Source organism: Aptenodytes forsteri, unplaced genomic scaffold (assembly GCF_000699145.1).
Source record: "Aptenodytes forsteri isolate BGI_AS27 unplaced genomic scaffold, ASM69914v1 Scaffold391, whole genome shotgun sequence".
NCBI lineage: Eukaryota > Metazoa > Chordata > Aves > Sphenisciformes > Spheniscidae > Aptenodytes > Aptenodytes forsteri.
In genome coordinates this window covers 73,378-86,259 of record NW_008795920.1, presented here as the reverse complement: position 1 = coordinate 86,259, position 12,882 = coordinate 73,378, and the positions used below count along the sequence as shown (strand labels likewise).

Below are 12,882 nucleotides of genomic sequence, written 5' to 3'. Positions count from 1 at the left end.
TTTTAATGTGCTGTGAGGTGTGTTTTTTTTTTTTCTACGCTGATATCCACTCCTACTGTTTATTTGATGCTTTATTTTAGAAAGCCATTCACTGTGCTAGAATCTTACTGCCCATATGGAGATGTGAGCATGTACCAGCTGCTAGGTCGATGTAATCAGCTGTTCATTGTGGAACTTGCAGTCAAGTACTTACTGCATACCAATAATCCTCAAGGGTATCAGCTACACAATTCCTGATTTCAGGAAATGACAAAGAAATGAGTAGAATGACAGTTCCTTCATGTAAATCTTCTGCTAGTCCATAGAAACTTGAAAAATGTATTTCCTTAAGCCTTATTTTTTCTTAGAGGGCTCATTTTGATGGGTTTAACGGCCTGGGTGGCAATCAAAGACTCCTTTCCTAGCATGCTTGCCACCTATACTCTTAAAAAGATTGTGATTCCTGTAATCTTCTGACAAACAGCACATCTGATGTCTCTTTGAAAACATCTCTTCTTTTCTTTTTATTTCAGGACAAACACCATGATGCTGCTCACGAAATTATTGAGACAATTCGGTAAGTGTTCAATGCAGACGTGGCTAGAACCCTTTCCAGTGTCTTACTGCATCTCAGTGAACGGGTGTCTTGAGACAAGATATAAAGGAGGGCAGCAGTTATAATTTAGCAGCTCTAAATTATTTTCTAAGCTGAACTGATATTGTTGCAATACAAATCTCCCTGTCAAAGAGACTTTGTTTTAACTTGCCATATTCTATTCTCTTTTGAACAGAATTAAAAATGAGTAGTGATACTCAACTTTGGTGCTTATGGCAGTCTGTACTTGATATTTAGAAAAGCAAGGTTAAGGAAACATCATTGGCATGATGTGTTAAGTTCTGGTCTTGCATATCCTCTTCCCCACCCTCTCCCTTTCCCCTTGTTGCTGTGATGTTGCAGCATTGTTAGCATTTGCATTATTTGGGAATGATGTCCCTATTAGCATTCCTCTTAATTCTGCTGATAAAGTTGGATCAATGTGGGGAAAATGGGAGGATAAAGGTGAAAGACAAATATGAAGAGTAGGAAGTCTGAGCATTTCCCAACACGGGCAGTGGTTATGACATGGCTTGCTGTTATTTCAGCAGGATTAGGAGGTGACTTGCTGTAGAACAACTTTTATTAAATGCTAACACCAATTCCCCAAACACCTGAGGGATGTTGATGTGTTATCCACATTCGATTGTTTAAAAGCTGCTCTTGTTAACTGTTTTAGATCCTTACCATACAGGCTTCCCTCGTCTGAGGGCTGTATCTGCAGCAGGTTTTAATGGTTGGATGGTGCAGATACAAGTGAAGTACAAAGAACGGTGTTTTATTTGCATAGCCACCTGAGCTTGAAATTTGGTCAGTTGCATATGGCCTAGGAAAAGGTAGTGAGCCTTGTTTGCTCCCAGCGTGAGAGTGAGAGCTAAGTGCTTGCATGGTAGAGTTGATCATGTCACTTATATACATGAAATCATAGCATTTTCCCATGGTCTGTGGTGGGAGAGAATGTGTAATGGGGCTAGGGGCTACAGCTGAGAGTTTTTCTTCTAAAGAAATTTCTTTTTCTAACTACAAAACCTTGACACGAGATGCACTGCCACTGCTACTTCCAGTTTACTTGTACTGATGTTGATAAGGTTCTGTGCCTTGGGAACTTGTGGCATCATTTGTCAGTATGATTACTGAGAAGAACCTTTCTGAAGGGATTTAAACAGACGTGGTGCTGAAAGTGATTGCCAGAGTCATCGGTGGTAGTGCTTTGTGTGCTACACTAGCTGAAGGCAAGGGGAAAACTGTGTTAGAAAGCAGTTGGGCCAAAGTAATGTTTCACAACTGTGTTTTAAGCACGATTGCAGTGAATACAGTGTGTTAGAAGGCTTTCGTGCTGCCTTTGCCTGCCTTCTGCAAAGTAACCGCAATGCAGTTATGAAAGTGGTGGATAAAAGAATGCAAAGAAGTATTTATCTCTTCAAGCCAGTGGTCAACAACTGTTGACTGTCCATTTCCCTGTTCTAAGAGAAAAAAAAAACTTGCAGAGATCAGAGTCCTGACGTTTTTAGGGAGGTGGGAGATATTAGTCAGAAGAGAGTCAGCCATAGATACAGAAGTTCTGTTTTTTACTTGCCTATATATTTATTTGATAAGGGTGAATCAGCCAGAAGGAACCAGAACTGTTGGAGCTCTAGTCGTGGGTTTTTTTTTTTTCTTCACCATTTTAATAGTGAAGCATGCATCAAGGTGCATGAAGAAGAAACTCTGCTGTTCCTATTGGAATTCATCCTATGACATGCTCTGAGTTTTTTTGATGATAGCGCTTTCCCATTTTGATGCTTTTGGAGGAAAGTGTGTGCAAAGCTTACGTGGCGTTTAAGTTGTCTTTGAAAGGAATTAATCTTCCTACGTTCCAAGAGTGGAGATCTCTTCTGTGAGATGCCATTGTCAGATGCATTGCAAGTGGGTGTGCGCTTTCCATTTCTAATGGCAACAACATATGGGGCTTTGTTAACTCAGCATGTAAAAGGGATCTTTTATCAAAATAACTTTTGAAAATCTGTTTTGGGTTGGGTCATGTAAGGTGTAAGAGCAGTTTAGAGCACTACACAGAGGAGAATATCCTTGCAATGAATGGTTGGTGGCATTGTTTTGGGCTGCTGTAGGAAATGTCTTCTTCACATTCAGCTTTGTCAAAGCTTGTTACAGTATCAGCGTTCTTTCGAAATATTGCACTTCTGCATTACATTTTATGTTAGATTAGCATCAGCCCTGGCTTTGAGTATTTTTAGATGCGTTGAATACATTTATCACCTCATTTTGAAGTTGTGCCATTTCAAGAGACTTTACTGCCAATGTCTATGGGCACCTTACTGTTTATTCAATACAAACGCGAACTATTGCAGCTTTCCAATTAGCATTTTGCGATGTCTGCCTTACTCCTAACAATATTGTGGTCTTTCAGGTCTGCTGCAGTATTCTGTCTTAACATACCGCAATGCCAGTCTAGAATTGAGACAGACTGCCTTATACTTAATTGGAATGGTTTTTATTCGTTACTTCTTCTCTCTTTCCAGGTGGGTCTGTGAAGAAATCCCAGATCTCAAGCTTGCTATGGAAAACTATGTTTTAATTGACTATGATACAAAAAGGTGAGAGGAATATTTTTTTTTTCCCACCAGGAGGACAGGCCAGTATGGTTTATAGTGAATCAGTTTGTAACTGGTTATTCTTAGACACTATGAACTGAAGTTTTCTTTTAGAACTGGCTTCAGACTCTGCAGTGTTATTTTGGTAGGAAATGTGTAACAGAAATATTGGCAAAGGCTGTTGGATTAAGGACATAATTGGAAACTCCACACAGCAGAAAGTTGAGCTCTGGTGTACATTGGAATTACTCACTCCGAAACAATGATCGGTATTTGCGCTGTTGGACTGCGTCCAGTGTTAGGAATCTGAATGGCACTGAGGTTTCTACTTTTGTAGTAACTAAGAATTCCTGTTTAGAAAGTGGCATGCCAGAGCTGTCTGTCAGCGCCATGTCCTCTGCCTGCTGTGACTGTGGGAGGTTAACCTTCCCCATCCCTTCTCTGGGTAGGATTCAGTGCAAGCGGGATGCTGTTTGGGTGGGGGGCTAAATTAAAAGGTAAAATACTCATACCGCTCTTCTGGGCAGTTAGAAGTAATTTTAAGATGCTTGTAGTTACATGTGAATACCTATTCCACAAACAGCTTAAAATGAATGTATAGTATGTGGCATTCATCTTGAGGCTGGGAGAGGCAGATTCTGACCTGTGGTATATCTGTGGAGAGGTCTGAGGTTCTGTGTGTTGACTTGGCTGTACTGAGACTGGAAAAAGAGATGACCCTCAAGTGCAGTTTACAGAAACCTCCTTAGCTGCTTTCATGGCAAAGACTGAATTTGTTCAAGTCCACAGCATGACTAAACTTTTAGAATGAGGTTTACAGATGGAACTGCATTGCTCTAATCACTGGCTATTGTCCTGAGCACCAGATACTTGCATCGTGATCTGCTTTAAGGTATTGCTTCCTCCTCTCTTAATTTCATTGTAATTGTTTCATTGCAAGACTTGTTGGTCCCTCTCTTCCTCCTGAAAAATTCAAAAGGAGAAATCGGGGTCGAGCATTCCTTGTCATCAAATTCATTAATTTGGATTTGTGAATTACTCGCAGTGACTGCAATGCTGTAACTTTTGTAGTTCTGGCATCCTCACTGGGCACGTTTAACTGGGTGGCATCAGTGTGGTCGGCAGCAATACCGAATAAAAGAGAAACCCATCTGTTCCCAAAAGTCACACCCCACTTACCTTTCTGCAGCTTTTCAAGGAAGTCATAAACCTGTAATTTTGGTAATGATTTTAGTCTTTTTAATTCCTTTGAAAAAATCTGTCAGAAAAATTACTTGTAGCAGATAATGACACATGGATGTGAATGAAAAGCAGTGGATTATAGAAATGCACGTGTTGTGCAGACAAAAACCCATTTCAGCCTCTTGCTTTGTCTTAATGTGGAAATAAACATGGGCAGTTGAAAGCTCGAAGTGGAAGTCAGCAGTACTCCTCGGAGAGGTGTCCTAGCCAGCGTAGTGGTAATGAGGATCACAAGAGACTGAAGAGCCACTTCCTCTGATGTCCCCTGGTCCCCCCGCCCCCTTCCTGATTTGGGGGTGGCCATGATTTAATTATCTTACTCCTGTAACCCCTTGGATTGTTTTTTTTTTGCTGCTGCTTTGTGGGTCTGATTACATAGCGGATGATGTTCCTAGTAATATCTTTTCTTCCCTGGCCTGAGATGAATTTATTTAATCCTCTCAGCTTCTGTCATTAAGGCATCTGCCTGAATTGACTGTAATCCCAACCAACCCATGAAGCAATCAGTATGCTTTTCTGATGGGTGAAATTTTAGATTGTGTCCTGGGTCTGTCTGCATTTTCAGTCCCAGAGTTAATTTCTAGAAAAGTATCTACTTGTCTCAGGACTGATTATCATGGAGAGATGATGGAACAAAGGAGAAAAATTTACAGATTTCTGTAAATTTCTGTGCAGCTGAGAATATGGAAAAGAAGTAATGGGCTATGAGAATACAAAACTTTCTAGTAAGTCATACTTTGAGTTCAGTCCTTTTTCCATTAATTAAAGAAGCTACTATTATTTGTGATGTACTCCTGGTCTACTGGGGAATTTTTTTAAAGGAAACTGTATACAAAGTCCTAAAGCTGTGTGTGTAATTACGTGTTCTGCAAGAAACAAACCCTAAATAGCCACCTACTTACAGTATGTATGATGACAAAAAAGCGCAAGGTTGTACCTGCAAACCTGCTTTTTAGAGCTCTCTGTTTTTAACTGACCCTGCGTTCTTTCTCCCCACGTAGCTTTGAAAGCATGCAGAGGCTTTGTGACAAGTACAACCGAGCCATTGATAGCATTCATCAGTTGGTATGTATTTACCTTTGTTACGCGCCATGATGTTTATCTAGCTGGTTTGAATTCACATACAGTGAATAATACCCAGGAAAGCGGTGACTGACTTAGCGCTGGATTATATGTGTTAGTCCAGGTGCATCACCAGTATTCAGCACTTCCATTCTTTTGGGGAGTGACTTAGTCCGATATTAAACCTTATTTCCTTGATCACACCTGGGCAGTCAAGGAGTTAGTATTGGAGGGACATTCTTATAGGAAGAAAAGAAAAAAAACCCACTTTTTTCCGCCCAAACTGCAGATTTGTAAGCTATTACTCTTTAGTGTGCACTTCTGGCGCCCTTGTTTTGGCACTTTGAAATAGCTGAGTTACCTTTAGGGGGAAGAAAAAGTTTCTCTGCATTTAGTGTGTAGATGTTTCACGGGGATTTATCATATAGATTTACTTTTGCATGGGGAAATCTGTGGCTTATGGGTACTTAAATAATCCATATGAACTCTCCTGTGTATTGTGCAAATGATCCATGGCTTAGGAATTTCCTTGCTTGCCACTTAGTTCAGCTGCTCTGTTCTGCTGGATCACTCTGGCAAAACTAGAATGTAATCTCTCTTCAGACCAATTTAACAAGCTTTTTGGTTTTCTTACCCCTATAAAAGGTTGAATTGGAGGAAGTAAAACATGAACAATGAATTAATGTTACTATTCTGTTTAATTTTGAAAGTATAGGTGGATTTTTTTTCTCTGCTGTGCTTGTGGGAATTATTTGAAGTGTGCAGTATTACGGCAACAAGACTTTTCTGCCAGGCTTTCCTTCACTTTGTGGGCCTACAACACCCTAAAACTTGTGCTTGTTTGAATTCAGGTGTCTTCATATGTATGTCAGTTAATAGCTAAAAATTTGAAGCTATTCAGTATTTGCAGTTGCTGTCTGAAATGGCAAACCTGATTGGTTTCATTTTCTTCTTGCCATCTGAATCTGAAACAGAGGAATGTTTAGGAGGGATCCTGGAGTTGTCCTTTTTTTGTTTGTCTTTCCTTATCAAAGGGAGAGGTAAACATTTTTAAAACGTAACAACTTTTATGTTTAGGACAGGTTTTTTTTCTGAAGAAGAAAGGCAGCTTGATTTCCATCTCTCTCCTGCCGCTCCCTGTTTGAGTACATATGATCCCTCCCATCCTACAGTTCCTGAAAGAAAATGAGACTGCTCTTATGTTGACAGTACAGTCAACATCAGTTCAGTGGTGATCAGTAAATAAAAAATGAGTGAACAAACTTTTACACCTACTCCAACTATATTCAGTATTAAGCTTTACATTGCCTATTGATTTTTACATCTCTTTAATTTCCCCTTTACCACCTATTTCCAGCAGGCATATTTGAAATTACCTATTAGTTGAGGTGAGATGAAGTATAGAGCAATCGGTGTTGCGTGATTTCTTTAGTATCGTTCACTGTTTTTATCTTTGCAGAGCACCTGCAGACCAGCTTGTGAGAGAGGGGATGGGAGGGGAATTTCTCTCATTTCTATGTTATGCCAATGCAGCCTTGTTTTGGTGACGTTTACTTGTCCTCACGTTGGGTTCATATCTTCTTCCTGCTCTTTACCTTTAGTGGAAGGGAACCACCCAACCGATGAAACTGAACACTCGTCCCTCCAACGGGCTCCTCCGGCACATCCTGCAGCAAGTGTATAACCACTCGGTGACTGATCCAGAGAAACTTAACAACTATGAGCCCTTTTCCCCAGAGGTTTATGGAGAAACTTCCTTTGACTTAGTGGCCCAAATGATAGATGAAATTAAAATGACAGAGGATGATTTGTTTGTTGACTTGGGCAGTGGTAAGTGACCAGTAACTTAAGTGGGTTTTCTTTTTCTCTTTTTGCTCGTTGTGATGATTTGTGACTTGACTTGGGCAGTGGTAAGTGACCAGTAACTTAAGTGGGTTTTTCTCTTTTTGCTCGTTGTTTTTTCCTTTCTTTAAAGAAAAAAAAAAAGTGACGTTTATATTTGGGAAGTACCAGGACTATCTTTAAAGAAAAAAAAAAAGTGACGTTTATATTTGGGAAGTAAACCAGGACTAAGGATTGTGTTACAGGATAAGCACCTTTTCTAGATAATCCCCAATGATGCTTCTGCTTTTTATGGCAAGATTAAATAGACCAAACAGACATCCCAGACATTCTTCCCTGTGGTGTTAGTGAAATGTCGGCCTACAAATGCAATAAACCCTTGTTACAGGAAACTCTTGGTTTCTGTTGCTATTGGCGGATACACTTACAAAGAAGAAACAATATTAAAAATTATGCTTGAAAGATAACAATAGCAGTTCCATTTCTAAGGATTCATCTGTTTTCAGTGGATTCAGTTTATGCCCTTCATATCTGAAAATGTGATTGCTTGACCCTTCCCATGCCAGCGTGAAACACTTGGTGTGGAATCTGAAAATTAAGCAGTTCTTTTCCTCTGACACACTTTTCAGTGTGTCAAAAAAGACTTTATAGTTAGTTTTAACAGCTGCCTTGTAAGACCCCACAAAATCTAGCTTACAGCCTACAACTGCATCTCATGAACAGGTTAGAGTTTTAAAAGGAAATAGATGTTTCTAGTTGCTAAAGAAACCAGATATGACTCAAACACATGTGGAAGAGATATACTGAGTAAGAAGATGATGTTCTTTTTGTGGCTAAAATCTGGTTCAGAGCAGGAAAAGAGTAATAAGAATTTCCCCTTTTACTGGATGGGTTGTAAAATTTTAAAGGAAATATGTTTTGGTTTTGTTGCTGGTATGATACAGAACTTCTGGGGAAAAATATTTTAAAATACATTCAGTTGTTAAAAACTGAATATATTTTAAATTTAAGTACAGCAGGACTGCCATTTCCCCCCCAAAACTCAATACATCTCCAGTCAGGGATCTTCAGTGATTTTTTCCTATTTTTTTTCTTTTTTTTTTTTTTTTTTTACCTTGCGCTTCCTGCCTCGGTGGGACTTATGTCTGAAATTTCCTGTTTGAATGACTTATGTTCAGATGTGACATTTAGAAGGGTATCAGATCTGACAAACTGTTTTCCATCTGGAAGAAAAAAATTGCCATAGATGCTCACGATTGTTTGTTTGGGAAGGTTAAAGAAGATCATATCTGAAGTCCTGTAGTGCTGCTGATTATGTAACAAGCTCAAATGTTAGATACTTTTACTTGCTATCATCAGAAATAAAATCAGGCATTTATTGCTAACCTTCCTGCTTTAATCTTGGAGATTGACCAAGAGTATAAAAATTTACAGTCTAAAAAGCCTGTATGAAAGGAATGGTTTAAATTCAGAAGCCTTTGACTTTTAACGTTTGGAGCACTGAAACAATTAAAACCAGAACATAGTTGTTGAGTTTGTAGTGAAGGAGTGAACTTTTTGTAAATTGTAACCAACGCAGGATTGAGCGCAGTGTAACGAAAACACTGTCATAGCATATTATTTCTGTCAGGAAATTTAATGCCATTCCAATAACTACATGCATACAGCAGTGGCTGAACAGCAGGGATAAACCCCCGCCAGGATGCTGTTTCTGTTCTTGTTAGTTTTGTGTGTGATGCCAGGAATATGTGGCTCATTGCAGGAGGAATTTGTGGAGGTATGCATCATCATTAGGCAAACTGAGATTACAATACAGTTAAGTTCTTGCAAAAAGAAAAGCCAAAGAAAGACAAGATTAATAACTTCTTACGCCGCATCATGTGGTATCTGACAATGCAGCGTGTTCTTGATCGTCCCTTTAGTCTTTGTCCTCCTTGCTTTTCATAAATAAGAAACAGTGAAACGGTTCTGCCTCAGATCTTTGGTCCGTGTCCTCCCCCCGCAGAAATTTGTACATCCATATTTGCCTGTGTATAAAATATGCATGTGTATGCAAAACGGGAATTGGCAAAAACCCCAAAAACCAGCCAAAAAACCCCAACAACAAAACCCCCTGTCAGCACTACAGTTCTCATTGTGCCAGACAACATTATAGTGGTAATGGTTTAAATGCAGGAGTTCCACCCCTTCAATTACCAGTGCCGCTTCCTGCCGGCAGCCAATGAAATGGAAAACAGCAATATGTTTTCTGTGCAAATGGGCTATCCTCTTAGATTCACTCTTGTTTCCCATGTGGTCATCTGCAGAATGATTAAGTGCACTGGTGAGACCAGAATGCTTTTTGTGTTAGTCATAGACAAAAAGTGATGCATCGACGTACTATTGACGAATATTGGATGTTGTAAGAAAATCTTAAGTGACTGCTTTAACAAACGTGGAATGACGTTGCTCTAGTGTGTGCAAAATGTGGGTCGCTCATACAGAGAGAAATCTAATGAATATTTTTTTCTTTTTTCTGTCTAACATGAACTGGGGTGGGGGAGAGGGAATGCATTCAGGCAAGGTGTAGAAATGGCAGCTAATTACTGCTGGTAGCATCTGGCGCAAGTAGAATTTGGAGTGATGGGAAGTTCATGCATTTTTAAGTAATACTTAGTCTTGCCAGCGTAGTGGTTGCTTCTGAAATTTTAAGTGTTGAACCCTATAATATTTTCTAAAGTAGCTCATGTATAAATAAGCTTTACACGTTCTCAGACTTTGTGCTGCATTTCATGGTGAAACCCAGTATAAATATTGCTAGACTATGACAAACGTTTTAGCCAATCTTTTAAATTAATGGCGTAGGTATGTGACCAACAAGCGTTTGTTTTGGGATGTGGCAGGGTTTGTCTAACTGTATGTTCAATTACTTACATTGTAATGCACTATTTAATTAAAACCTGTAGATTTGATGGAATGCATATAAAATGTGTGGACAAAAAGATTAAAATGCAGCTATTCTGAAGCATCTGTGAATTTGTAAAAATGAGCCTGTAATATTTAATAAAAGTAGTTATTAATAATTATCAATACAAACGTTGCTGTAAATGTTGTAGTCTTATGCTATTATCCGAAAAAGTGCTCAATATATTGAAAAATGTAAACCTCAGAACTACAATGCGAGAAATTCTTTTCTGCAAGAAAAGTGAAATTGCACTGCTTACTTTCTAGTTAGGATGGTAAAGCCTTTTTACTGAAAAACAGGTTCTTAGTATTTCATATCTTGTAGAGAAATGGGACTTGCTTTCGTAATGCACGTTGCCTTGAATCTGCTTTTCAACTGAGAGATAGGCAGAGTTCATATGGGAACTGTCAGACACAACTGGGAGTTGAAGTTGTACCCTGAAGCCTAGTCCCACAGATTACCTGCATTTTTCCTGTTGGCCTTTGCTCTAAAAGCTCTTATCTCCCCCTGCAGTGGTTTTCTACTGAAACTTATTCTCGGGTTTGCTTTTTCTTTCCTGCAGGTGTGGGTCAGGTGGTGCTTCAAGTGGCTGCAGCCACAAACTGCAAACATCACTATGGTGTGGAGAAAGCTGATATTCCAGCCAAATATGCTGAGGTGAGTTTTTTTTGGAAGCGAGTTGTGTGTATATGCCTTATTTGAAGGCTACCTCAGTGGTTCAGGATTACTGTTAAGTGCTGTGCAGGAAGAAAAGCAGGGTTTCAGTCCTAGTTGCTTTTGCTTCTCGGCTCAGTAAGACCTGGAGCACGGCATACTTGGGGAAAGAAGTGTATGTCTAGTGTTCGCTAGCAGTGCTTGCAGAGTGCACAGAAGGAGCATTAGCATGTTTCTGAAAGTGATTTCAGGACCCGGAGATGGAAAGCTGTTTTAACAGTAATGGCGTAGGACCTATTCAAAAGGAAGTGCAGTGTAAGCTTCACCTAAACACCTGCAGTCATTCTTTGTCTGAAATGGCTCTAATACAGGGCTTCCAGAGACCACAGCATTAAGCAGATATAGGAATGAATTCACCAAACAAACAGTTCTTAAACGTTTTAAAGGCTATGTTTCTGCTTACGGTAGTGTTGCCCCTTTTTGGTGTCCTAAAGATGAAGTTCAGCTTAGTTATTAAACTGTTGTAGGCTAATTGATGAGGCCTGTGTCGGGTATCTGGTTAATAACTGCTTAGTAGGCACCTAAATGAAGTCTTATTATAAGAAAACCATAATGTTTAGTCAGGCAGGCCATTTTCTTTACACTTCTTCTAATTCTGTGCCACACACAAAGATAATCAGTTCCAAGGCAAACCTGGAAGGCAAATGAGCTACAGGCAAACAATAAAGGTTAGTCAAGCCTTACCATAAGAAGTTTACTTTCTTCAGTAGACTGAACAGAAACTTATCCCTCCGTATTGTTAAAACAAGCTGACTCAGTCTGTACAGGCTAGAAAATTACACCTTATGAAGGGAGGGGAAAAAAAAATAGCCTTGATCCTCCTTTTCAGTGGTGTGGGCAAAAATGCATAAACACAGTGGTGAAGAGGATCAGACAAGGATCTAAAAATCCATTTTGTTTCCCCTGCCATGACCCAGTGGAAATTTCCAACTGGAGTGCTCTTTGCAGTCCTTCTGCGTGAGTGTTCTGGTTTCATCAGGGAGTCACTTGCAAGGCCTGGACTCCCGTCTGTTTACTATTAAACTTAAAGATCAGTGTTACAGGGGGAAAGTTAAATTCTCACTTTCACTAATACCCCTTCCTGTCATTGTGCAAGCACAAGGCTTTAGTGAAAATGGTTAGCAAACAAAAAAATTACCCACAAATTGAATATTAGGAGTATTCACTCATGGGGTACCTTCAGTTTCAGGAGTACACCAGTATTTCATAAGATTACTTGATGAACGAAATATACTGCATTATTCTTCTGGTTACAGACGATGTCCTGTCAGATTTAACAATTAAATGGCTGCTGCAGTGTCAGAATGTGTGAAGCTGCCTGTGTACAGCTAATCTGCCTTGTGCTGTGTGTAATGGACCGGTTTTCTGCCCCATCTCTGACAAACATTTGTGGAAGGGATTGGATTAAGTTTCTAGTTAAGATTGGCTGTGGCAACACATCTCTGGTTACTATGATAATTAATGCAGATGACTTTGAAAAGCTTGAGCTAAAGAGGAAGAATGTTATGGAAATGTTTTAGTGAAGTTGTCTTCAAAAAAAAAAAATTAAAATGTAAGTTCATACAGCCTATGAAAACACTGAAGATTTTTGTGAGTTATCCTACTAAGCTTTGGAGTGCTTTTGAAACGTAAAGAATTTTAAAACACATCTGTCAACACACACTGTTTTATTGACCTGCTGATGGAGGTCTCCACCATCTCTAAGTTGTCAGTGAAGCCAGAATTCCTGCTATCTTCTCTCCCTTATCTCCTTTCCCTGCTACCTCCAAATTTGGGCCCTCCCATATGTGGAGTCAAATCCTAAAGATCAGGAGATTTTTTTCAGTCTTCCAAGACACTTGAATTTCATTTTCAAATGTGTTGTATAGGTCTAGCTGGACCCTCGCTGTCACTCTAAAGTAATGACCTGTGCT

General features: G+C 39.5%; 1 protein-coding gene across 1 annotated transcript in view; it reads left to right on the top strand.

Annotated features, from left to right (window-relative positions):
- The first annotated feature begins 517 nt into the window (after nt 1–517).
- Nucleotides 518–12,882, top strand: part of DOT1L (DOT1 like histone lysine methyltransferase) — a 52,098-nt gene continuing 39,733 nt past the window's right edge. The window contains exons 1-5 of the mRNA XM_019473557.1: nt 518–556; nt 3,094–3,168; nt 5,409–5,472; nt 7,071–7,299; nt 10,818–10,912. Coding sequence (XP_019329102.1) covers nt 3,131–3,168; nt 5,409–5,472; nt 7,071–7,299; nt 10,818–10,912 — 426 coding nt within the window. The 5' untranslated portion in view covers nt 518–556; nt 3,094–3,130. The remainder of the gene's footprint in view (nt 557–3,093; nt 3,169–5,408; nt 5,473–7,070; nt 7,300–10,817; nt 10,913–12,882) is intronic.